The following is a 26,696-nucleotide window of genomic DNA, read 5'->3' as shown; positions in this document are numbered from 1 at the left end:
CAAGTTTAAATTCTGGAGTGGGTGAAACAGCCAGGGGAAAGTCAGCTGTCATGGAATCCCACAAAAGTTTTTCGTGGGTGTGGGTGTGTGTTGGGGGCGGGGGGAGGAGGGAAATGGATGATGATCCTAAGTGCCAATGTAGAGCATGGAACAGTCCCCAAATGCTAGGACTCCCTTGCTAAGCAAAAACAACACTGGGAGAAGTGTTGTGTCATGAGACTGAGCTGATGTTACTTCAAGTACATTTAATTCATGGTTACTTCAGTTATATAGTTGAGATTTCACGTGAATTCTACTTATTTTCCCAATGATTGGATTATAACTTTGAATAGATACCACTAAGGACAGCAAGCCTGACAATATTTTCCTATCTACCTATTTTCTTGGGCCCTTTAAGGCTACTAATGGGGAAATACAGACAACATTCTTATTCCAAAGAATCAGACGTAGATACAGAAAACAACATAGAAAGCCTTTTAATGAACCTACAGGATTCAGGCAAAGCTATTAGCATATAAAAAGGACAGATTTCCCTCTGAGCAAATAAAGGTTTGTAATTAAACACAAATCAAAAGGAGTCCACTGGGAAAAGAGTCCAGGAGAAGTTTTTCAGTTGGAAGGAGGTGGGGGGGGAATAGTTCCTGGCCCCTCTGTGGGAAGCGGTGGTCTCATCATGGGGGGCAGAGGAGCAGGGGGATGTACCCCAGGAGCTGGTGGCAGCTGAGGTGGTGCTGGGGGCAGTACAGGTCCAGAGGGAGGCATAGGTGGCAAGGTCATGCCGCCTGGAGGAGGAGGTGGTGGCGGCATGGAGTCCGGGAGAGGTGGTCGTGGGGGCAAGCCATTCATCAGTGGGGGCGGTGGAGGCCTCTTCACGGTGGGGGGTCCAGGAGGGATGCTCTGGGGAGCTGGGGGCTTCTCCATTTTGAAATGGAACTGAAGGAAAAACTAGGGCAAAAAAAACAACAGGGACAGATTCAATCAACAAGCCAGCTTGGGAACCTCACGAGGTGGCTGTCCCGCCATGTTCTCTCCCAGGACCCCAAGAAACAGAGTTAACCATTGAAACATTAGGCTTAATGCTTCCAGCCTTAGGTGTCAGATCACATCACACACAGCCTCTCCATCCACAGACAACTCCTGGGCTTGCACCAAACAGTCCCACTTCTCATTCTACATACTCTGAAACACCCTCTTTGGATGTTAAATTGATCACTACTCGCTTAGTGATTACTCAGAACCCAATCGCTATTTATGTCACCCCATCCCTGCTGTACTGTGCCCAGCATTCTCATGTATATACTGTGTGGGCACATCACCCCCACAGTCGCGGGTGCAAGTTAGTGGCAGTGCATGGTGCTACTATGTATTGGTCCCTTGGTGCTGCCCCTTTAGTAACTCAGCTGGGCCAAGAAAGTTCACGTCACGGGCCAAAGACACATTAGACGAGAGAGACCGAAAACGGAATTTTGAGCACAGGCCCAAGGAAAGAAGAACTCCAGCACGCAATGTCTTTGTGCTCAGGGTCCTTAGGAAACTGGGTAAACGTAATTAATCAGCCAGACCCATCACCAAGCATTCAACCCATACTGGAGATTGGAGTTCGGAACCTGGGCTTGCGAGAGGCTCAGCAGGCCAGCACTGAAGGAACATGAAGTATCAGTACCAGTATACTGGTAACTACCGGCCTGTGCTCCCCCCCTTTCTCTCCCCCCCCCCCCCCCCCCATTATCTTTTCACTCCCTCAGAAAGAAGTGAGAAATAGGAGTCACCAGCTACCTGTTTGGTTTCTCTGTTCCAGTGGGTCCAAAACTTTCCTTCTGCTTTGTCAATTTCTCTGCTTGGCACCTGTAACAAAAGGAGTAAAGAACTATTATTAGCACCACCAGATTAGCTCCATGCCCCCCCACCCCCTTTTTTTAAGCACTAGAGCTGCAAGATAAACAGAGCTATTCCTGGCTTTTGTGAGATGTGCTAGTATCAGACATTAATAGAGGGGAGGAATTAAGTCACTTTCATATCTGCCAAGGGCAAGTGTATCGACAGAAAACGGCTCCTCCTAACACTTGCAAAAAAGGACTCGGGAGCACCTTTCTGTGCTAGAGGCAGAGAATGCCTCGGCTGCCCAGATGGCCTGGTTTCCATGCTCTCAGCCAGATGCCTCTGTTGATCCCAAAGGGTGGTCCAGGAGTCTATGCTCGCCCTCCTCTTTCAACACTGCCAACCAATCCCCCCATCCACATAGGCTCGCTGGAACAGGTCTACACTGCTCTTTATTCCCCACTGTGAGCCCAACAAATGCAGAAGATGCATGGGGTGGCAGAGAGACCAACATGCAGGAGGTCAGACTAGGTGATCGTGGTGGTCTCTTCTGGCCTTAAAGTCTCTGAGACACATTCTCAATCACTATTAGCCCATAAGCCCTTAAATTGTACCTTGAAAGCAATGGTTTCATAGGGCTCTGCCGCCATCAAAAGGTATTGCCAGCGTCTGTCTGGGGGCTCAATCCTTTGCTCATATGCAGACATGAACCGATGTCTAGGCATGATGGTTTCAGCAATCTCTGGGTAATCTATCTGTGGGGTGATATTGCAGCATGAGATACAGACTCACTCCTCCCTCCTTCTCTCAGCAAAACACTCCAGGCTATAAAGAAAGGCCAATACACATCCTTCAAATGGAGACGTTGGTACATTTACTGCTGGTGAAAGAAACCAGCTTGACAGCCTTGGTCAGGGATTCCTCCAGTCACCCAAATGATAGTTACAGCGTCATCAGGAGCAGTACCAGCAGTGAATCTCCCTCAGCACCAATGTGCCAAACCGCAGTCCTACAGAGACCATCCCTAGGAACAAGAGGGTTGTTCAGTCTCCAGAGCCCCTTCAGTCCTCAGCCCATGTCAAGAATATTATAACGGCTGGTTTTAATCACGTGGGAACGTGTCTACCAGGAACTGAGCCAAGACCCACAATGCCAGTCTCTCTTTTCTAATGCAGCCTGCTGGGAACTTCCAGCTAAGCAATTCCTTTACTAGCATCTCTCAAAGGGATGCGAGGTGAACAGTACCTTACCTGGAAGAGGAGGCTCTGTTGGCCCATTTCTGGATCTCTCTGTTTGGTCACTGTAATAGAACAATGAAGGAGTTCAATACAGCAGTGGTTTCAACCTGAGGTCCGCAGACTATGTCTAAGATTTCCAAAGGGGTCTGCACCGCCATTCAAAAATTTTTAGGGGTGCACTAATGAAAAAAGGTTGAAAACCCCTGCAATACAGCATTGAGGCTGGAGTGACACTAATCCTATTTTAGGAACTGATAGTATTGCAAATAGCACTGTTCCAGAGAAACTACAATTGTGCGAACAGTCAGAGTTTTCCAGTATTCTTAATACTCTACATTATTTTAACCCAAAGTGTTCAGTTATACATATAGCACCAGTGAAGTGCAGCCACTTCTGGGGCAGGGGCAGAGAACTGGCACACGGCAAAACAAGAGGAGATAGGGGGACACAAAATGGAAGCAGAAGGGAAGTTTTGGCCAAGAACACAATGACAAAGCCTCATTTCTATGAAATGTGCCATGGGATTTTTTTTAAATTTTTTAATAAAAATGGGTGGGCAAATTTGAGACTACAAATCTCGCTAGTGACCCTCAGCATTTGTGGAAAGAAAGGGGGATACTTATACTCGGGGGAGCAGCACAATGATAGGTGACAGAGGAGAGCCAGATTACATCTGATGTTGTTCACCTCCTGCATCACTGATGCTGTAACAGCTGAAAGATCGTGACTACCAACGTATTACTGAACAGGCCCTTATTTGACTGCCAGCTGTAAAGAGTCATTCTATGGGCAAACAAAACAATGCAAGAAGAGAGGGCCAAAGGCCTATAATTTATGACCAGATGTGCTAAAAGGCTTATTTGTAATTAATACCCACCCACCGCATTGCGCTTCAAGCAAATACCAAAGAGCACCAGGTACCCTGATGCAACAGGCACGCCAGTCACTAGCTACCTTTATAACCTGGTCGTCCAATTTTCACAAACTTTTTCACTTCCACTTTGACTTTTTCTGGTGCAGGTTGGGCAGGGGCTTCTTTAGCTTCCTTGGCAGCTCGGCGAGCCCTGAAATTGGGAGAGGAGAAGGTCATCATCTAACTACACCTAGGAACGTCACCCTTTCAATTCAGAGTTCTCTCTCCAGCCTTGAAACCTTGCCCTCCATCTCTTTCCAACCCTTTCCCTGATGCAGAGAACTACAGCCCCTACGGCTGTGAATCTGAACCCAGCACTGCAATGGTGCTAAACCAGGAGCTCCCATGTGTGTCACATCCACTTAGCACATGAAGCTGCTCCAGCTTTCAGGCTCCTCCTGCCAACTGAAACAAGGGCACTTTTTTTATTTAATTCTGTGGGTGAATTTAGTGCCTGTGAAATTAAGGGCTCAACAGCACTGGTTTGAGAAGGACATACTGAGGGAAGCCCCGACCCCTCTGCACCAAGCTCTTCATTAGCATTACATTTTTATTTACATATTTATTTTTAAAGAGATAGTATGGTCCAGACCCAGTACTCCACTCAGCCAATCAAGGTTAACTGTGACCCAGAGTTTCCCCTTAGCAAAGGCTATCAACTGAGCCGCACTGAATAACCTTAAGCTGAATGTGGTGTCTTGACACATGGATTTAAAGGATCCGGACGTGAAACGGTATTTATCAAAGGATTTAGACACTACAGTAACGGAGACTATCGCGCCACAGAATCTTTTGTTGTATTTCTCCTCCCAACACTCCTGTGAGGCAGGGAACCACGTTTTGCATTTTAGAGTTGGAGAACTGAGGCACAGACACTTGCTCAAGGTTACCCCTGAAGTCTGTGGCAGGGCAGGGGATTAAACCTGGTCTCCCACATCCTGGATGAATGCTTTAACCAGTGGGCCACCCTTCTTCCTAGGCTAGCACCCTGAGCCACTGCATCGCTCAGCACCTTGGATGTAAGCTTTAAAATGTCATCCAACAGCTTAGCAAACTTTCACACTCTACGTTCAAATCCCCCATGCTCATGGGCTTTTGCTCACTTCCAGAATGCTCTAAAGAAAGTTATTTTTGTACTGCAGAAGACCCATAACTTGCTTTGTTAGGTCATAGAATTAGCCATCATATAGATCACAACTGTTCCATGCCTGCTGTTCCCTACAACATTTGTCTTTTAGTGCTGTGAGGTACAATGTGTTTTGGTGTAACAGCTTCCCAGATATTCCTCACCATCAGCAGCAGCCCCTTGTGTTCAGCCACTTTAATCACTCAATACTTAAGAATAAGACATGAGACTGAGAACAAGAAGTACTCAATGGACTGCACCCAGGGAAAGAGGGAAGCTTAAAAACGAAACCAGACTGTTTCACCTCCTGCACACAGGAAAACTAAGTTTGCTCTCTGATTTCTACTGCAAAACAAGTAACTCGGGGATGAAGTATTTGTTAAAACTTATACCCAGTACATATTAAAGAGTAAGTGTGTATTTTAAAATGTCCAGAGACTGGAAAATGCTGTAGTTAAGAACTTACAAATTGGTCTGATGCTTTTTCCCCTGGGTATGTGCTAAATAGCTTCCCTGCAACAAGACAAGACAGAAGAAAATGAAATAGGACAGTAATCTTGGAGGTATCCAACCGTCACAGATGAGATACTATTGGGAGTTAAGCTGCCTTGTGAAGGAAACTCTAAGGCTGGGTCTACACTACCCACCTGAATCGGCGGGTAGAAATCGATCTCTCGGGGATCGATTTATCGCGTCCCAACAATCGATCCCTGAATCGACGCTCTTACTCCACCAGCGGAGGTGGGAGTAAGCGCCGTCGACAGGAAGCCACAGAGGTTGATTTTGCCGCCGTCCTCACAGCGGGGTAAGTCGGCTGCGATACGTCGAATTCAGCTACGCTATTCACATAGCTGAATTTGCGTATCTTAAATCGACTCCCCCCTGTAGTGTAGATGTAGCCTTAGAAACGCTGACATTTTAACCTTCACAGCATAGAGGGAAAATTTATTCCTCCTCATAATTGCACCAAGGAACTGGAAAATGTATATTTTTGTTTTCAGGGCCTCATCCATCCCTTCCACAACCCAACTCTCAACCACCAATCCCTTCCTCTCCTGCATGTCCCCAAGAAACCCAACCCTCCACTTCTCACAACCACATTGGGAGATCTCGCCCCTTTTCCCCTCCCGCACACCCAATGGTCAGTTCGTGAACTGGCAGTCAGGTAACAGACCACACAGGGAGTTGTGGAGGTATTTTGACAGCAGGGCTGTGGGGTGGTACTTGCTTCAGACAAGAGTCTGGATCTACCACTCTCCCTCCGTGAAAACCAACCTCAATTCATATAATTACGCTCCTTCTTACAAAGAAACCGTCAAGTTAATCAATTTTAAAAGACAGACGTCTTTACGGTACTTCTAAACTTTATTATTAAAAGTGAAATAATATGAAATGGCAAATTTACTTATTTTGTTCTGTTTCTCAGCAACCACTTTCTAGCATGCCTGCACTAGCTTTGTGCTGTGCTGCATTGCAAATGCAGTCTAGGTTTTTCAGCCTAATAAAACCTTTCCATGGTTTTTTTTTTTATTTTTAATTCATGGATACATTTCTACTGGTCTTAGGTATTATAAGAACCTGTTGTCACAAAGTGAGATACAGGGACAAGTTTTATCCAGTGTCCTCCAAAACAAAACAAAAAATAGCCAGTTTGTAGGAGTCATCCCCTTGGAAATCAGACCATCTCTAAGGGGTTACATCTGAAGACAGCACAACAGTGTCTCTATTATACTCAACAGCAGAGTAGACAGAAGACCTAAAGACATTCACTCAAGCTTGATGAATAATTGAATTTGACTCACTGGAAGTTTATTCAAATACACACCCAACACAAGAACAGTTTGGATTAATTCAAAGGAAAGCCCCTTTAAACAGAACTGCTCTGAAGGTGAGCCCACATTAACAAGTAATGCTGAGAGACAGCGCAACATGAAAAGATATTGCATTCAGAAATTCCCGAGAGGTAGCTAACATTTTATTGCTTTGAAGATGGATGCCAGTTTCTGTGCTATTCTTGGATCTGCTCCCTAATAATATTCATATTTAGGGTCCCCTTAACGTCAACACCATATTTTGTATGGCAGAAGAATTTGCACTGAATAATGTGTAGAACGTGCACAAAACCAGAGCACCCAATCTACAGCGTAAGTTTAAATGTGCTTTACTCTCACCGCCCCCACAAGCTCTGAATCAAACTTGCCAGAACCCGAAGCAACTCTAGAACGGTGTTTTTTCACTAAGATCAACAGGCAGATGCTCAACTCACCTCATTGTTGTGCAGCGTTAGGCAGAGTTTGCATTCATAAGAACCCAAGTGATTTTTCATAAAATAAGGATCCTAAGAAGAGGATAAGAACAAGAACTGAATGAGAGAAGTCACATGCAAATATCAACAACCTGCACTACACTGAATTTTCAGACAAAGGTAATTAGTATACCTAAGGCAAGATCATTTCTGGACTGGAGAGAGAAATCTTAGGCTCACTGATTTCAATTATGAGACTAACATTCCTTTCAGAAGGATTAAAAAACAATGTATTTGTTAAGCATCAACTGCATGTTCCGTGCTGTACAAATGACAATGGGAAAGCATGGTCCCGTCCGGAGAAGTCTGCAATCAAAGTAGGTGTACTGTTTATGTGATCAAATGACAGTGTTTCAATTCAATCTTTAAAACCCTCCACAACAGATCAGAAGATCAGAATTTTCTCTCTCTAATCCCTGGCCCAGGATCAGCACTTAGAAAAAGATTGTTGGCCCTGGCAGAGTTGTACTGCTCTGAACAAATCACATCTAGCATCTTCAAGTTGCATGTTACTGGACTTTAAAGTCAATTACACCATTCTGATTGCAGTCTTGCATTATCTTGTATCGCTTTCAAGACTGACTTGATTTTAGTGCCCACTACATGGAGGAAAGCTAGAATTAAGAAACAATGTTTTATATTTTTCAGAAAATGGGAACTTCAGTTTTTGGATCCAACTCTAAGCTTGTGAGGTAACACGCACTGAACAACCATATCAGATCTGAACTAGGAGAGGGCTGGGGTATGGGTGAGAAAGAAAAGAGGATTATTAGAAAAATCATGGAACTAATTTTAAAGATCTAATATCACTTGATCTGAAAGGCCAACACCTCAGCTTTCCATTGATACACAGGAGTCATATTTAGTCCTAGTAGTCTGCAGGATAATACACATGAAATTACAACTGATCCTTCAGTCTAGTAGTGGGTTCTTTTTTGGTACTGACCTTGGCCTGAATATAGCAAGTCCTGGAATTTGGCGCAGTGTAATACTCATTCCCTATGCCCATTAACATATTACTTCTTTAAAAGTTGAAATCTATTTTTATTTAAAAATATTTTCCTGATCGCCTGTTCAGTTTATGGCAATCCTGTAACACATCTCTTTGGGAAGATTCAATAGGTCTACTTCTCTCTATGTACATGATGAGATCAAAGTTCACCTTGTTGATGTCAATCGTTTCCAAAGCCAGCTGCCGAAGCCTCTCTCTGCGGTCTCGGTTACTTTCTGAAGATGAGGCTACGCCTCCACTCCCAGTTTTACCTCCAGGGCGATGTTGAAAATCCATGATTGGGGCTTTTACGCTTCAAGTGACTTAGGTGAGAAAAGGAATCTGGGAAAAATAAAGAGTACAATTCACAGTGAATCATTGTTATTTAAAGGCTACACTATGTTCCTTCATTGGCAGCTGAATTGCAGAGAGAGCCCAGTGGACGCGGTCAAGTGTTGAAGTTACTCTGGTTGAATTTCATCTCCTGCCATGTTCAAACTCCAGATTCCGGAGCAGCCTTTGAATAAGATAGTAACCAATTCTCCTGCTACAAAATTCCCCAAGATCTGCTAGCAGGCTCTCTCTCATCCGACCTGCCCACCAAGTTTTCCAACCTAATTCCTCCAGCATAAACCCCATCAACAGACCAACTCTCATAAAAAGCCTGCTGGCTACTATGCACCATAGGAAGCGATGCAGGATCAGAAGCAGCACCCTCAGCCAGCACTAGCACACCTAATACAATGGCTCGACGGGAGCCTCGGGCAGTTTCACAGGCAATTTCATTTTCCTGGCTACTTTTACGTATTTTTCTCCGTTACAAGATTCTGCATTTTTGCCTGAGATATTTAATAACTCAAGAATGAGGCAAAAATGTTTGAAAGCTACTAGCTAATTAGTGGGCATGTCTACTGGCCCAGATCTGTGTTGTAAAAGTTGGACATGTAACACAATTTGAAATTCAGCATGGCTACAAATCATTGATTATTTGGAGTAAGTACTATATCTTTCATTGCCACGTCAAGTATTTTATACATAAAAGAACCAAATGATACAAAAACTAAACAATAAGCAGAAAAATACTGGACATCAACTATAAGCAAACTGCGGCAGACTCTATGGCCTTGGCTACACTTGGCAATTCACAGCGCTGCCGCGAGTGTAGTCGCGTCGCCAGCGCTGCGAGAGAGCTCTCTCGCAGCGCTGTAAGTACTCCACCTCTCCGAGGGGAGTAGCTTGCAGCGCTGCGAGCGAGCGTGCAGCACTGATCACACTGGCGCTTTAAAGCGCTGCACTTGCTGCGCTCGGGGGGGCATTTTCACACCCCTGAGCGCAGCAAGTTGCAGCGCTGTACAGCACCAGTGTAGCCAAGGCCTATGTCATCAGAGGTGTTCGTACATTGCTACTTGAAGCGCCAAAGCATTGGTCCTGAGTGGGGCCTCAGAGCACAACCGCATGATAACGTAATAATCCTCATTAACAGCAGCTTGCTGTGAGTAAGTGTACAGTTAGCATTGCACCAATGAACAGGCTTATTTCTGAGTTGCGTAAGTAGCCACGGTGTACATCAGTGGTTCTCAAACTTTTGTACTGGTGACCCCTTTCACATAGCAACCCCCCCTTATAAATTTAAACCACTTTTTTTTACATATTTAACACCATTCTAAATGCTGGAGGCAAAGAGGGGTTTGGGGTGGAGGCTGACAGCTCACAAGCCCCCATGTAATAACCTCATGACCCCGAGAGGTCCTGACCCCCAGTTTGCAAACCCCTGGCAGAGCTATCTAGGATTTTCAAAACACGCCATGGCCTCAGTCTCTGAGGTGCTGCCTCATGCTTTGGAGATCAGTCACTGGACATGACCGGCATTTTGAAGACAAGTATCAGAGGGGTAGCCGGGTTAGTCTGGCTCTGTAAAAAGGTGCCACAGGACTCTGTTGCATTTTGAAGACAGAGGCCGGATTGTCAAAGGTGCTGAGCGACCACAGCTCCCGCTGGCGCGTGTAGAATTTGGGGCTGGCGCTGCTCATTCCCCCTGAAAACCAGAAGCAAAACGTGGCCTCTGATTTTCCGAAGGAACGACCGACCTCTGCCCCGAATCCCACACAGCCCCCACTCCTCTCAAGTTCAGCGAGGGGACAACAAGCCTGACGTGAAAGTCCTGCCCTCCGGCCTGCGATGGGGTCTCACGGCCCCTCAGCCCCAACCCGGGACTGGGCTCTCCTGTCCCAGCACCAGCCTGATCCATCATGGCAGAGACTCAACGGCCTCTCAGAACAAACCCCCCCCCCCCAGCCGGGCCCCAGAGCTCCCCCCTCCCCCCCCACCCACCCACCCCAGCCGGGCCCCAGAGCTCCCCCCTCCCCCCACCCCAGCCGGGCCCCAGAGCTCTCCCCCCCCCTCCAGCCGGGCCCCAGAGCTCTCCCCCCCCCTCCAGCCGGGCCCCAGAGCTCTCCCCCCCCCCCCTCCTGCCGGGCCCCAGAGCTCTCCCCCCCCCCCTCCTGCCGGGCCCCAGAGCTCTCCCCCCCCCCTCCAGCCGGGCCCCAGAGCTCTCCCCCCCCCCCCTCCTGCCGGGCCCCAGAGCTCTCCCCCCCCCCCCTCCTGCCGGGCCCCAGAGCTCTCCTCCCCCCCTCCAGCCGGGCCCCAGAGCTCTCCCCCCCCCCCTCCTGCCGGGCCCCAGAGCTCTCCCCCCCCCCTCCGGCCGGGCCCCAGAGCTCTCCCCCCCCCCTCCTGCCGGGCCCCAGAGCTCTCCCCCCCCCCTCCAGCCGGGCCCCAGAGCTCTCCTCCCCCCCTCCAGCCGGGCCCCAGAGCTCTCCCCCCCCCCTCCGGCCGGGCCCCAGAGCTCCCCCCCCCCGGCCGGGCCCCAGAGCTTCCCCCACACACACCCCAGAGCTCCCCCCTCCCCAGCCGGGCCCTGGAAACCCCGCCCCCATCCCAACTCGCCCCTGGACCCCCCCGTAACAAGGCCGCAGACGGCCCCCCCCGGACGCAGAGGGCCGCTCACGTTTCACCCCGAGGCCTACACCCCCCCCCCGCACCTCACCAGCGCTCGCGGCTCCTCTCAGGCCCGCCAGAGAGCCCCTCACTGCGCACGCGCAGCTTTCTGCACCGGCGGCCGGGGAAGGAGGCACTTCCGGCTTCCGTGCGGGGAAGCGCATCCGGGTCGCGGTGGGGGTCACGAGAGACAAAAGGCTTCCGGGTTCGGGGCGGGGCCAGGCGCTTCCGGGTTGTGTAGGGGGGGGGCGGGGAGCGGCTCGTTGGGCCCCCGCAGGTGCGCGCGGCTGGGGCCGGGGATGCGGCGGCCGTAGGGAGCGCGCGGGGGGCGGCGGGGCCTCGCCATGCGCTACAGCGAGCGGGAGCTGCTGTCCCTGTCCCGGCAGCCGGCCGAGAAGGCGGCGGAGATCCTGATGCGGGTGCCCAAGAAGGGGAGCGGTGAGGGAGCGGGGCCGGGGTGTGTGTGTGTGTGTGTGGAGCGGGGCCGGGGGGGAGGGGCTGGCTGTGTGTGTGTGTGTGTGTGGGAGCGGGGCTGGGGGAGGGGGGGGTGTGTGTGTGGGAGTGGAGCCGGGGGGGAGGGGCTGGGGGCGATGGGGGGGGTGTGTGGGGGGGAGCGAGGCCGGGGCCGGGGGGGGAGGGTGTGTGTGTGTGTGTGTGTGTGTGGGGCTGGGGGGAGGGGTGTGTGTGTGTGGGGGGGGGGAGCGGGGCCGGGGGGAGGGGCTGGGGGGAGGGGTGTGTGTGTGTATGGGAGTGGAGCTGGGGGGGAGGGGCTGGGGTGGGTGAGGGGGGTGTGTGTGTGCGTGGGAGCGGGGCCGGGGGGGGAGGGTGTGTGTGTGTGTGTGTGTGGGAGTGGAGCTGGGGGCGAGGGGCTGGGGTGGGTGAGGGGGGTGTGGGAGTGGAGCTGGGGGGGAGGGGCTGGGGTGGGTGTGGGGGTGTGTGGGAGCGGGGCTGGGGGGGAGGGGGTGGGGTGTGTGTGGGAGTGGGGCCGGGGGGGAGGGGCTGGGGTGGGTGAGGGGTGTGTATGTGTGGGAGTGGGGCTGGGGGGAGGGGTGTGTGTGGGGGGGGGGGGAGCGGGGCCGGGGGGAGGGGCTGGGGGGAGGTGTGTGTGGGAGTGGAGCGGGGGGGGGGGGGGCTGGGGTGTAGGGGGAGGGGGGACTAGCCTGTGGTTCTAGGGTGGAGGGGGATGGTGCAGAACCAGGACCGAAGTGGGTGGGGGGGAGATTAAGTGAGGTGGGGGGGCATGATGAGGAAGAGCCAGGCGGTGGGCCAGGACCTGAGGTGTGTTGGGTGAGCCATAGGGCTGGGGGAGGGGGTTGGGAAGATGGGGGGTGCCCGTGCCTGGTAGGAGGGGCCTCTTTTGTGGGGATTAATTTCTTCTAGCCAGGAGACAGTTATTTGCGCACATCCCCCAGCTGAAGCCATCTCTTTCCCCTTCCTCCTCCCCAGGCAGCTCTGTTGAGCCCCCTGCACTGTGCATGTCCCTTGGGGATATCCGGGACTGTGGGGGTGCTTTCTCTAAGAGATGGAGTTTATGCTGGTATCTCTAGCCCTGAATTCTTCTCCTCTCTCCCCATGTTGGTGAGGGGGTGTATGTGAGTGGGCTGCCTCCCTCTGCCCTACAGGTGGCTGCCTTTCTGTGGCGTAGTATGTACAGTTGGTGGCCTGCATTGGGATCCTGCCAGCTTTCTGTGGAAGCATGCGTGGTGGTAGTTTTATAATTCATCAGCGATGTCCTAGCCAAGGCTAGGAGTGAGTGCGGGATGGACTCAAGATTGCTTGAGGTGTGGTCACCTAGGAGCTGTTCAAGTGAGAATGAAATGCCAGAAGCTGCTTAAATAAGCAGTGGGGACTTAAAGTCTAATGGAGCTGCCCCATAGGGTCCATTTAATCTGTGAGGCAGAGATGCAACCTAGCAGCACATTGCTGTGTACCAGTGCACCTGTCTCTTCCCTTCCCAAGCAGCCCCCCAGCTCTCCATCCTCCACTTCTGAGTTCTCAGATCTCCACTTCTGAATGCTCTTTTCTTTGCAGTGCTGAAGAAACGCCTCGTGAAGCTTGTTGTCAACTTTCTCTTCTACTTCCGAACAGATGAAGCGGAGGTATGGAAATAACCTGCTTCTGCAAACTGGTGGCATGTGGTAGTTAGAGCTGGTGCCACAAGAACCTGCCTTGGTTTTTAACATGTTTATTACTGCAGGGTCTAAGAACCAACTAAGAGTAAAAGCCCATTGTGCTAGGCACTGTACTAACACGGAGTAATAAAGGCCCATGCCCTGAAGAACGTACAATTGAAATAGTCATGTGATGTTTGCGGTTGGTGTTTGACAAACATAATGAAACCTCTGCTTGGGCTGATAAGTAACCACTGTGCCGCCCAACCCTGGCCACTGTGTTTCTGATGCTATGGTCCAGGGACGATCTCTGAAACACAGCCATTGCCACACTTTCCTGTGGGACTGCAATTCATGTATGTGAAACTAGTGAGGTGGATTTTAAATTTAGACTCATCCCCTAGCAATGGAACTGGGGTTCCTTTGTGAACAATAACGGCATCATTGCTTATGTGCCAGACCTGGTAAAAGAAAACTGAAGCAATGTAATAGTTGTGTTTTATTAATATTCCTTACTTAGACCTTTATAAGTGTGCAAGGGCATTGTCTGGTTGCTAGAGAAATTGAGAGCTGGAGACTCCTGTATTCTGTTCCTGCAAATGACTTGATGTGTGTCCTGAGCAAGTCGTTTGATCCATCTTTGCCTTTGTTTCCTCATTGGTGGTAATAAAACCCACTTTAGAAAGTGCTTGGATATAAGGTGCATGATGAGTGCAGCGTGGCACTGTTGCTGCTATGCCATTTAAGTCTTGAAGACAAGGCTTTTGGGGTGATGTTTTTGTAGTTTGTGCCAATCACAAATACATGTGACCCTAAGAATCCTTGCACTCTCAGTAGGGTATTCTCTCCTTCTTACCTATCTCCTCTGAGAGTCACAATCACAGGATCTGGCCAAGAAGATGCCACACTTCACAACCACTCTTGGGTGATTGTGAAATCATGTTAGAGCTCTGACTGCATGAGACTAGAGGCCATTCCCAGTAGCAGATTTCCCTCCACTGCTGCTTACATGATTTTAGCTGCTTCTGCTACTTGTCCTGGCCATAAGACTATAAATATTTCCTTGTGTTTAGGGGTAGATGATCCAAAATGGTCCCAAAATAGTTTGGAAGCTTAGAATAGTGTGTGGTGAAGGGATACTTAGCCATGATACAAATAACATCTTTTATTAAAACTTGAGTCGATTGAAAAAAAAATCTTTGCGTTCCATTTTGTTTGTCTCTTGCATTTCATTCAGCTGGGACAAAGAATAGAATAGTCAGTTTCACTTTTGCTTATACTTGGCTTTGCTCTCTGGTTGCTCATGCCCTAGCTCGGTGCACCAATATATGAGCTGCAGATTTTGCAAGTGAAATTCGTTTGTTTAAAATCCATTGAATTGTTTGAATGCACTGACGCATTCCATTAGCCTTCTGCCAAGCCTCAAGCCTCTTCTTTACCAAACCTAAATTTGGATTTCAGTTTGTCCTGCTGCACCTTCCAGCCCAACTTGCTTTGCAGACTCGATTCTGGAGAACTAGAAATAAGCTTTTACCTTCACCTCTCTTTGGGCAGATCACTGAGCTGTTTATTAAATCACCAAAATGATACTGAGCACAAAATATATTTATACAGTGAAGCCTGACTGCAGAGACAAAGAAATTGGCTGCCTAAAGAACGCTCCACGTTAAACTCACTCAGTTCTATTCGGGTTATGACGCCTTCCCTGAGGTCCATCCCTCGGTAGTTTTTTGTGGTTTATCAGTGTCTTCCTATTTTTAAATTTTTTTTCGCTTGCTTGAGTTGATGTGGAAGACCTGCTATAGCAATCTAAACATGAGAAACCGTGAAAGAGCTGTGAATATCTAGATAGTACCAAAGAACTAAAAGGCCTTAGGAAATGTAGTTTCTGCATTAGCATCTCTTCATAGTTCTATCTTTCTCTCATGAATCGGTCACCGTGTCCCCCGCGTCACTCTGTGTTCCCTTTCTCACGACGATGTCTTGCATGTTTATAGAACTGGCTGAACAATGGGGAGGGGTGTTTTAAACCTTCTCTTTGGGTTTCTTTCTAGCCAATTGGAGCTTTGCTGTTGGAGCATTGTAAAATCACCAAAGAAGAGGAGAATGTCTTTTCAATCAGTGAGTTTTGGATAAAGATTCTCATGGATTTCCCTCTCCTTAAGATGTGGTGTGTAACTTTTCCCTTCTCAGTCAAGCGGAGGAAGGGCAAGAGTAAACATTTCTGGAGTCAGATTATGTACCGTATTGTGGCGGGGGTGTCCGATCTCAAATGGGGCAGAAGCAGTACGTGAAAGGGGAGACACTTAAGGAAAATCCTGGGTGTTATAGGAAGTGGTGTTGGGGATTCAATAGAGGCCCCTCTTCCCTCTCGGTACTGCATCATTGCCACCTCATGGTATAATTACTGCTCTTCTGAAGAGGCGGTCTCATGGTTGAGGTGTGAAACCCAAGACCCCGAGCACTTATGGTCATTGAAGACCCTGTCTCACATTTTGTCAGTCAGGATGCTAGCTCTGGTGCCCTGGACAAACGATCTGTTTTGCCTCTTGACTCCCCCTTGTATTATCAATAGGCTTTTCAATAAGAATGTTTAGTTCACGCCCTCTCCTAAACCGCAGCCCAGTGATGCCATGTGCTAAGTAGCTGCTGCGCTCTGACCCAGAGGTGGCCGCATTTCATGGCTGGCTGAAGTGATCCCTGGGTGCTGTTTGTAGAGCTCTGGGGGATGACAGGAGCTGTGGAAGCGAATGGGTGGTTAAACACCAGGGGAAATTCCTGTCTGGGAAGACTGGCTATTGACTCGTTGCTGTATCTAGGCTCTTGCTTTCTGGTAAAAATAAAATGAGGCGGCTCAGATAAAGCACTTGTCGGGGCTGTCCTAGCCCCAGTCCTCCCGCCATGCTGTTTGGCCTTGTGTTGATAGCAGTGGCTCCAGCTGGCTTGCGGCATGTTGTCCTTTGTAAGCAGCCTTTCATCCAACAAGCAATCATTGTGCAAATGGTATGTGGCAAAAATAACAGGATGTTTCCTCCAAGGCCATCCCCATATCTGTTGGCCTGGCTGTCAGGCGCAGCTGCTTCAACGTGCGGAGCCTTCAGTCCCTCCTTGCTGGAATGGAGGCGAACTCCCACTGTCTCCGCTGGACCCTCTTGAGACAGTGTGTGCCTACAGAGAGCTGCCTGGGCACCAGCCTACCACCTGAACTCCTGCCGCTCTGGGGCCTTCCTTGGCAGCCCGAGAGACCGGAGTCTTGTATCCCCCTGAATGGATACAGCACGGACACTGCTAGCTTCCCATGCCATCCCAACAACGTGTCTCCTGCTCCGGAAGGATCACCGCCCAGGGGGATGGGGCGTTTACTCAGCCTACTAACAAAATGGGGCAATTGGTGGCTTTCGTGATGTTCACGCTCGTCTGAGACCCACCAAAGCTCACTTCACATGGACCAATCGTGAGCCAGCAGCTCTGTCCTGCGCCGGAGTCTGTCAGGTGCTCTGAAAGTGACAGATTCTTGCAGCCTATTGCCACCCCATTGAGATCCAGACCTTCCCTGCCAGCCCACTGGAATGACTCTCTCACACTCCCGGTATCCCAAAGCTCTACACAGCAGCACGTCAGGCTGCAGGTCAGCAACAAAGCAGGCCTGTGTGGCAGTTCCTTCCCTAAGACCTTTGCCCGCACTGCTTTGCATAGAGGGATTGGGTGATGCAATTTGGCTGAGTTCTCGCCAAGTTGGAGCCCAGATCTACATTAATTATATCCCGAAGAGCAGAGCTAATTAGTTAAAGGGTCTGATGTGATCTTGGTAAAGCATTAAAGTCAAACAGGGAGTCCATTTCCAATCTGCAGCAATGCCAGCTTTTGGAAAAGAGCCAAGAAGGGTCAGTCCCGCTTCTAGGGTCACTTAATTCATCTCATTTCTGCCTCCTCTGTACGTGTATAACTCAGTTTTTGGTCATTAAAGAGCTGGTCGCGCTTTTCAAGCACTGAGGTGTTAGGCTGGTCAAATTCCAACTTGTTCAGCTACGTTCTCCCTCGTTGCGTTCCCTGCTGAAGCTCTGAGATGTGGTGCTTTTTGCTGCTGCTCCTGAAATTTGGTGTGGTTTAAACAGCTGACCCGTTCCACCCCAGAGGTGGCTGCATTGCAATGGTGCATGAGCTGATTTCATTGTGTATCCTTCATACAGCTCTTTGGTAGGGTATTTTTTAATATATGGAGATATACCTATCTCATAGAGCTGGAAGGGACCTTGAAAGGTCATCGAGTCCAGCCCCCTGCCTTCACTAGCAGGACCAAGTACTGATTTTTGCCCAAGATCCCTAAGTGGCCCCCTCAAGGATTGAATTCACAACCCTGGGTTTAGCAAGCCAAGGCTCAAACCACTGAGCTATCCCTCCCCCATCTCACGGGATGAAAGGTGCAAATAGATCCGTGACCACGAGCCATTGTAAATGTGCATTAAGGGGGAGATGAGCCCCTTGGCCGGTTCTATGCCAGTTTCAATGGACAGTTGCTGGTCGTGACCTTTCCCCAGTTGGCTGCTCTGTAACTTTTCTCAGAGAATAAAATGACTGGGGGGTTGCTGGGCTGTGCCAGTGACAAACGACGTTACTGTGCCGCTGGTGCTGGCTTTCCTGGGGGGGGGATGGGGGGATGTCACAGCAGCTCTGCCGCAAACTGCAACCTTGGGGGGTTGAAAGCAACCGAGTAAAGCTTTAGTCCCACTGTGAAGTGTGTCCCTTGCTACAGAAAGAGGGGAGTGGGGCAGTGCGTCTGAAGCCCTGCTACACAAGGGGCTTGAGTGAGGAGATGGTGGGAAGACAGAGGGGGGCTAGGGCCTGGTCCTACTAATTTCTGCCAGTGGATCTCCTGCCCTTTTAAAATAAATAAAGGCATAGTTGTGGCTTGGCACAGGCGAAGGGGTAACTCATGGTGACACCTGCTGGTGGGTGCAAGGAGCATTTCTCAACCATCCTTTCCTTGTCCCCGGCAGGTTTCATTGAGGAACCGGACAGGAAATATTTCTTTGAATGTGACACCGAGGAGCAATGCCAGGAGTGGATTGAGGCGCTCCGAAGAGCCAGGTAGGCCAGCCGGTTGGGCGGGGGGACTTCTCCACCGTGGCGCTGGTGTTGTGCAGAACGCAGCTCAGCGCTGGGTGTGCCGCGCTGGAGTCGGGGAGAGAAGAGGGAGCTCACTTGGCAGCAAGCAACACAGGAGCTCCCTGCCCAGTGCAGTAGAGAGCAAAACACGGGCCTGGCTGTAGAGACATCTTGTACATCATTATCTTGGTCACTGAATAGGGAATTATTCCTGGACTAATCCTTCTGCGTGCTGTTTGGTGGACTTCCCTGATCACAGCCACTAGCACTGCAGGGAGCGCTGTGGAGAGAGGCGTTTAGGAAGCAACAATACGTCCTGAAACGTGTTCGCTCTCTTGACAAGGCTGGGAAGGTGGCTGTGGCAAATGGTCCTTTGCAAAGGCCTGTGGGGAAAATGCCCACTGGCCATCTAGCATAGAGTCTGCCCCATACCCCACTAGTACAGGTGCACATTTTTGCAGCAGTGACTGAGCTGAGACCTTCCTTAGGACTCCGACCAGCGTGTGAAATACGTCCCCTCTATTCAGCCAGACACTCCTTGTCTTACAGCTACGAGTTCATGAGAAGAAGTTTGATTTTCTATCGGAATGAGATTCAGAAGATGACAGGGAAGGTGAGTGTCTCCGATTTATCATCCACTAGCCCCTTTCCTTCTATCAAGGCCAGGAATTGTCAATCCGTAGGGAGCGGTGCGGGGTTTGCTGCCTGGTTTATACCGGGAGAGAATTGGAGCAGCCAGAATTGGGGGAGACTGTTCCCCCCCCCCCCTTGGCCTTGTTGCAGCCCATGGGAAAGATCAACCCCTTAATAACATAGAGCTTGAACCCATCAGTGTCAGAGCTTCCAGTCACTTTTAAGGAACCTGCCTGCACCAAAGAGTTGCTGTACAGACTGCCTCAGTCTTTCACCATGCAGCAGCAGTGGCCCACTTAACTTCATGCCTCCAGCTGGGGAACCTCCAGTGCAGGAGGTCAGGTTAGATCCTGCTCAGTGCAATGGCACTGGTGGATGGGGGTGGCCAGGACTCTGTCCTTCAGGTGCTTGGTGCTCAGGTAAGGTACCTGCCTATGCAGTGCAAAGTGCTTACAGCACGTCGCGTCTTCTGTGGGACTTGCTGTGAAGCAGGCGTGTAATTGTCCTGAGGCCCAGCTGTTCTCATCTGGTAGAGCTCTTACTAATTTAACACTGAATGTTTGAACCTGGCAAAACCAGGCAGGGCTATGTAATATCCCTTCTGCCAGTGCAGTCATGGGCTTTGCCCTGCTCCTGCTTTCTCACGGAGAGACCAGCAAGCCATAGGATGATTGCGTGACACCAGCACACACACGTCTGTACTAAGATGGCTAAAAAAACAACCCACATAGCTGACTGTCTTACAGCCTCCAGAAGGGCTGATGGACTGTCCTTTGCCACACCTCCCCATCCCCACCACCCTGTGTTTCCTGCTTTGACAAGGAATCAACACTCTGTCTAGAAGTTAATTTGACCATAATCTGATGCCCAGGCCTTAAGTAAATGAATGGCTCTGGCTGTATAATCTCATCTGCTGCAGCTTGTCCCGTGTTCTGCAGCGCCGTGAGGTGGCCCCCTGCTATAATGGAAGGCACTGAGATCTTCAAAGGAACCGCCCTTGAGTTGTGCAGGAAAGGCAGGCTGGGTGTCTCGCTCCCCCTTACATGTGGGCATGTTGTGCTCTCGCTGCAGGACCCCCTGGAGCAGTACGGAATCTCCGAGGAAGCCCGATTCCAGTTGGGAACACGCAAGCTCTAACCTGGCAGCCTCCGTCCCCACTCACCCACCCCCAGTGGGGCTTAACTGGCATTCATCCACCTCTTTGTGGGGTGAAAACACCAACCCCCTGCCGGGGGGAGCGCCTGGGACCAAGTGACTTATTTATGGGCCAGATCATTTGTATGTTTTTTTGTTTTTTTAATGGATTCATTGCACACTCCCCTTCCTGTTTGTCTTCAGCCCCTCGGAGCTCCCATCTCCCTGCTGGGTTGTAGAAGCAGCAAGTCTTAACTGGCCACTGCTGTGTCCGCTTTAACTTGATCGACCATAAAACTTAGGCTAGGCTGAGGGACTAATGGGCTGCCCCGTCCTTAGATGCTTGCTGCGAGGGCTGCTGAAAGCCCTCATCAGGAGTCCCAGGGGTCTGGGGATTTCAGCTATGTGGAAACAAGGCTGGTCTCCCCCCGTGGGAGCAGCCCAGTGGTCTTCCAGCATGTGGTGCTATTATAAGGCAGGGACGATCTGGTGTAGAGGGCCAGTGTCTGTTTTATGCCAAAAACATGCCCTTGGTGGCAGCATTTCTGCTGGGAATGGCCTCAGGGCTTTGGCCAGCCAGTTCTGCAGAGAGCCTGCCGCACCCCCTGGTGGCTGGAGTTTGGCACCTGGGTGCTCTGAGCCAAGGGGTGGCTCATGCTCTGTTGGTTTTTGGAAAACTGGCTAATCTCAAAGGGAGGACGAGGGTCTTGCTTTAAGGGGGTGTTTTCTGGCTGATCGCCCGATTCCTTTGCTCACAGCAGTGGGGTCCTGGGCCTTGAAATGCCAGACGCGCCCTCGCTTGAACTCTGTCGGGCCTACTCCAGCCGCTAGATCTGCACTGTTCAGCTCTGGAAGATAGATGCAGGGAGCAGCTGGTTCAGGTAGGGGAAGCCCTCCTCTGTTCTGGATGGCTACCCCCAGCTGGAGGGAGGAGGAGCTGGCCCTTACTCTAAACAGGGTTAACTTGTCATGTTACTGCAGGGTAGCTGCTGGTGCTCCAGCTGACACTGTGGCTGCAGGGGGCAGTGTCTTCATTTCCTTACACGTACACGCAGCAGCAGCGATTGCATTGTGAGGGGCACAGGGCAGCAGCAACTAGACAGGGGTACTGTGGCCTGTCTCAGCTCAACGCTCTCCCTAGGGTCGGCTTTTGAATTAAGGCAAATTAATCCAGCTACCAGGAGCCACCCTACAGCATCTTAAAACGCACGGCCAACGTCCTGCACAGGTGTGGGGGTGTGGCTTTCTCACCAGTGCCGGGGAGTGAGCAAGGCAAGGGTTTGAAAGACACCTGCAGTGAGGCAGTCTAAACCAAACTCCTCCCCCCGACCTTGAGAGCAAGCTGTGGTTCCTAGTGGCATTGTTCCCTTGCCTAGGAGTGCTGTGCTGTCATGGGCTTCCCGGAGCAGGTGGCCTGCAGGGTGGATGCTGGTGTAGTCCCCTTTACTGGCAGTGTGAGAGGTAGAACCACACCCTGTCCATACCGAGCTGGGAGACTGGGTCCCCCACCATGAATAGTTGTACAGGACTGCTTCAGGCTTTACTCACTATACAATCCACCTCACTTGTCTCTGCGGCTTCCCTCCTCCTCAGCTGCTTGAGCAGAAAAGACCAAAGCAATCCAGTGATTTCTGGAGACCTGCCCTCGTTTTCTCTTACGGTGCTTCTCTCCAAAGCAGCCCCAAGGGGAGGCCCCAGCGGCAGGCCCCCTTCTCCCTGCTGGCTTTAGTCATCAATAACCAGCAAGGACCAGCATTTTCCCCCTCGCACCTCTGCAGAGATTTGCTTTTGGATGGAAACAAAGGGCCACCTTCTTTAACTGCTGTAAGGCTGCCAGCAATGAAGTTACAGCCAGGCCCAAGTTGTGTGGCAGGGCTACTGCCAAGCCAGGTAGCTCTAGCCCTCTCACCAGCCTTGAACCTACTGGCTAAGCAGTGTAGAGGCTGTTAGCACAAACCAACACAAGTGCACAGGGACTAACCCTGAAGCTACAAGGCAGCTTTCTACTGCCGGATGCAATTGCTTGAGGGATGCAGCACTGTTACTTAGGAGGCTCCCAAGGAGGAAATAATTAGGATTTAGAACATTAGTAGAGGCTCATTGTTTTAGTACAAGACATCAGCTACCTCCAACAGAGGTGGGAGATAGGGGGCCTACCCACCTCTTCAGCAGGACCACTTGTGTTCAATGGAGGCTGTTGCTAGTAGCTTCTACATGCAGCAGACAAGCCCTATACAGTGTGGTAAAGAAGATGTATTACACTCATTTAACTGATCTTTTGTCCTGGCCATCTAGATGGTCTGCTATTAGAGCAGCCTGGGTGATTGGTGGAAGCTGTGACTCACTAAGACTGCTCCGGGGTGAAGGCTCTGGAACACCTGGGGAGCATAGCTCTGCCTTCCTGTTCATTGCCCCGGGGAAGCAGCAAGAGAGGATTAAGCAAGAGCACATTAGAGCTTGTGCTTTAGAGAATGACCTCAGCTGCCCCTGTACTGTGTTCTCAAGCAGTCCTTTTCTTGGCCTTTGCTGGTGCCCTGAGGTAGAGCAGAACGACGCTCCCCTCTGAGGTTAAGGCAATGTTAGTTCAAATATGGTTCTTGCTATCTAGGGGCTGCTAACCTTTCCAAGCTTACTAGGGCAGTTGTCCTTTGTTACCATTAAAATCTTTGCCCACTTTCACCTAAGTTGATGCAAAGGCTCCATATCAACTGACCTGTGAAATGGTGTTCAAGAGCCTGCTTTGAACTCTGTTGTAACGGTTACGCTCCCATCCCTGCTGCGTCAGCAGCTAGATAGCAAGAATCTTATTCCCAGGGTCTCATCTCCTGTAAGTCAGCTAAGACAACTCAGCCTAAGCCAGGAGCAGGCGTTTTATTAACTCCATAACATTGGTACAGCACATTAGGGACGCTGGAGCTTTAAGATAGGAGAAAGCTGAGAAATGCAGTAGTTTCTTACAGAATAAGCCAGCTCTAAATTATGGAAAGATTACACCCAATATTTCTCTCTCTCCTGTTCAAAGCCTGTCTGCTTTTGTGCACTTGCCTTTAGAATCAGCATTGCTTAGTACGCTGGCTGCCTCAATTCTGTTTGTTTTACTGGACTGGCTCTTAGCACCTCTCAACTTACTTGAGAAATCTTTACTATTTAAAATCCTAGCAGGTGGCCATTTGAACATAGCTCGCGACAGCCAAGATTTCAGAACTGGAGCATTGGTCACTGTTGTTGCAGGTTACTTAGAGCAGTCAAACTACTGTATAAATATTCCCTCTTCTGCCTTCCCTGTACAAAAACACTAGCTTTTTCTTGTTACCCTTTCAAAGGGCAGACCTTAAGCTTACGGTTATCATTGCACACTGTATAGAAATGGGCATTTTGTTTGGGAGTGGGGTAAGGTGAGCAAGAAACAGCTCCAGCTATTTGCTTAGATTAGGAGGTACGTAAATTTCACTTTCATTACTTAATTGAATGTATGAAGACAGATGCTGTGAATAGTTATCTGAGCATGGGTGGTGCCCAGTAACTCACTAGAACTAGCTTTACATTTCAGGATGAAGGGGGAACAGTTTTAGGAATCTGCTATCACTGGTCATTTATATACAAGTTTATTACCTGTTCAGGTTCTATTTTCATGTTGGTGGTTAGTTGCCCTAACAAAGGCATTCTAGACTGATGCTGTTCATAGATTGTACAATCAATGTTTGAAATAAACACCACCTTTAATTGTTTTGACCTGGGTGTAAGTTGCGGCCGCTGTGTAAGACTCCCATGTGTATTTTCTTCAAAAAGAAAGCAGAAGTTTGAAGGGGCCTAAAAGTTTCAATCACTAAGATTCGGATTTTCATTTGTACCTAAGCTCCATTGACTTTCAGTACGATTTGTGCTCTTAACTCATGGGCTTTGGAAACTCCTACCCGAATGTTTGCCCACACTGAACTCCTAAAAATGAAATGACCCTTTGTACAGGAAGGAAGCAAACAGCAGACCAGAGGTGTAACTGTAATAGAGTCAATGGAGAGACTAAACTCCCTTAAAGCATCACCCTTGTTACCCATGTCTGAGCCAGAATGGTTGGCTGCAGCAGTGGGGCTGAAATGGGTATGGCAGAGCCCCTTGTGGCAATCCACAGCAGCTGTATGTTGCCAGGAGCAGGAGATTGCTGTTACAGTCCCACTAGAAGAGATCCCATAGCACAGGGGTTCTCAAACTTTTGTAGTGGTGGCCCGTTTCACATAGCATGCCTCTGAGTGCAACCCCCTAATAAATGCTGGAGGCTGACAGATCATGACCCCCCCAGGGATCCCAACCCCTGCCATAGCAGGAGCAGCTAATAGGCCAGTCAATATTCTCCCCTCTACAGGTCCAAGGCTACTGAATTCTCTTCTGCTACTGGGGCCTGACTCGCTCTAGAGAAGCCTTGCAAAGGAAGGACTCCAGAAAACTTGTGTAAGAATGGGGCACCTGCTCAGTGGTTGCTGTGACCCTATAAGATCCTCCTATAAGCCTAGCCTTACGTCCATCCCTATTCAGTGAAGCATGTGAATGCTTTGAAGAGTGAGGGCTTTTGTCTCCACTGAAAGATACCAATTTAGCAAATGTTTTTAAACCCTCACTTCTGCTCCAGACAGGAGAGTTTAAACCCAGGAATTTAAGGAAAGCGAAACAAAGTTGAGCAACCAAGTCAGTTAGCTACTTAGCAGGGGTCGGGGGAAAGCTGTTTGTCATGTGATTTTTCAATTGCTAGCTCCTCAGAAGAGCATGCAGTGCTTTACAGGGGGATGGAGGCTCAAAGTGACTCTTCTACTGTTACAGCTAGGAGTCAAGTCAATTGCCCAAGTTGATACACTCAGCAACAGTGAAAGAATACAGGAGTCTTGCCGGCCCCCTGCTCTAGCAACCGGAGAGCGTACTGAAGGGGATCTTTGCACTCGTGCTGTGGAGGATTCAGAAGGCAATCCTCCTTTGAAATGTAAAGAAAGGGGAGAAAAAACGGTCTGCTGAAGTACTGAAGCACCACCACAGTACAATGTATTAAAATACATACATTTTAATATAAAGACAAAACTTCAAAGCATTGTTTCAATTACAAATCAAGGTAAAAGACAAGAAATTAAAGTGGAAGGGAGGGGAGAAAAAAAAACTAACTCTTGCATTGTGGAAAATTAGGGTGGGTGGAAAATATATATATAATATAATATATATATAATATTACATACATATATACACACCAGAAGAATTCACACTAGTTCTATGGAAGAATGACAGGGCAACATACCAGTATAAAAAAAAAAACCAAATAAAGATAAATTAGGGGAGGTTTGAATTTTAAATAATTCAATTTCATAGGCTAAAATGTATAAGCTAATTCCTATTCACTAGGAAACATCCCATATCACATGTTCTAAGCAAGAAAATGGGTATTTTTTGTTTTAAATCCATTGAAAAATTAATTTTTATTAGTAGTTAAAAGTTTTACTAATCAATTCCTGAGCAACAGCAACTTCATTTGCATTCCTCTGTCCAGTCCCACCCAGCAAGGGCAGACCCCCACTCCTAAAACGCTTTCTTACAAAGAACAGAGACCTAAAGAATTGGTTTTTAATTTAAAACTGACCACTTCAAGAATTTATAGTAGGGGGCAGGAGGGTGGAGCCAAGCAGGCTGGATTTAACAATGCCAGAAAAATCCACCTTTCCAAAGGACAATTCCACTGCACCAGAAAAGCAACCAGATGTACCTTAGAATCACAGGGTCAAACTTGAGAGAACTTCAGCATTAACATCTTCAAACCTTTAGGAAGTGGTTAGCTCATCTTTAATATTGAAATCAAAGCATGAAGACTAAAAAGACTGACAGTCACAAGCGCTAAATATACTGGAGGGATATTTTCAATTTTAGTATTGGGTTTATGCCCTGTTCCACAACAACAGCATCTGGTATTGCAATATTCAGTCTAAGTAGATAGATATTTATAATGCATAAAGGATAAATAAAACATGGCACAAAATTTAATGAAAAAGGTGCGTCCAACTCATTCGTGAAAAACAAGGGTCATCTATGGAATTGTTCAGGGGAATGGGGAAGGGCATTTGAATTAAAAAAAATAAATCAGATACTTTTACACTGTCTAAATTTGTATTTAAAAAACCTCATCTACAGTGATTTTCCTCAGTGCTGCAGAGATAGTTCACAAAAACACTTACTAATTTCTCCCCAAACTGTGATTTAAATAGATTAATGTTTTACTGTCCACTGTACAGTTTCCATTTCTTATTAGAAAGCAATAATCGTTCCAAGCTACCAGTGCTCTTAATGCTTTTGGCTCAG

The 26,696-nt window shown here is 49.1% G+C and overlaps 2 protein-coding genes across 4 annotated transcripts; one reads left to right on the top strand and one right to left on the bottom strand.

Annotated features, from left to right (window-relative positions):
* Positions 1 to 460: 460 nt before the first annotated feature.
* Positions 461 to 11,540, bottom strand: SF3A2 (splicing factor 3a subunit 2). Of its 2 annotated transcripts, none has more exons than XM_054013849.1 (9): positions 11,435 to 11,540; positions 8,563 to 8,733; positions 7,362 to 7,433; positions 5,562 to 5,608; positions 4,011 to 4,120; positions 3,069 to 3,118; positions 2,433 to 2,573; positions 1,777 to 1,845; positions 461 to 945 (listed from the first exon to the last, which is right to left on the bottom strand). In XM_054013849.1, the coding sequence occupies exons 2-9, from the start codon at positions 8,686 to 8,688 to the stop codon at positions 610 to 612; spliced, it is 951 nt and encodes a 316-aa protein (XP_053869824.1). In that variant the 5' UTR covers positions 8,689 to 8,733; positions 11,435 to 11,540; the 3' UTR covers positions 461 to 609. The 2 variants fall into 2 exon arrangements, with proteins under 2 accessions (XP_053869824.1, XP_053869825.1); XM_054013850.1 differs by having other exon boundaries at positions 11,430 to 11,517.
* Positions 11,541 to 11,640: 100 nt separating this feature from the next.
* On the top strand, positions 11,641 to 25,382 carry PLEKHJ1 (pleckstrin homology domain containing J1). Of its 2 annotated transcripts, none has more exons than XM_054013356.1 (6): positions 11,641 to 11,823; positions 13,417 to 13,484; positions 15,551 to 15,617; positions 18,494 to 18,584; positions 19,152 to 19,215; positions 25,182 to 25,382. In XM_054013356.1, exons 1-6 carry the CDS (start codon positions 11,730 to 11,732, stop codon positions 25,368 to 25,370), a joined length of 573 nt encoding a protein of 190 aa, XP_053869331.1. In that variant the 5' UTR covers positions 11,641 to 11,729; the 3' UTR covers positions 25,371 to 25,382. The 2 variants fall into 2 exon arrangements, with proteins under 2 accessions (XP_053869331.1, XP_053869332.1); XM_054013357.1 differs by lacking the exon at positions 25,182 to 25,382 and adding an exon at positions 20,307 to 24,101.
* Positions 25,383 to 26,696: the final 1,314 nt, after the last annotated feature.

The sequence above is a fragment of the Malaclemys terrapin genome, chromosome 24 (genome assembly GCF_027887155.1).
Source record: "Malaclemys terrapin pileata isolate rMalTer1 chromosome 24, rMalTer1.hap1, whole genome shotgun sequence".
Taxonomy (NCBI): Eukaryota; Metazoa; Chordata; order Testudines; family Emydidae; genus Malaclemys; species Malaclemys terrapin.
Note: the sequence above shows the minus strand (reverse complement) of the source record. Positions and strands in the feature narration are given on the sequence as shown.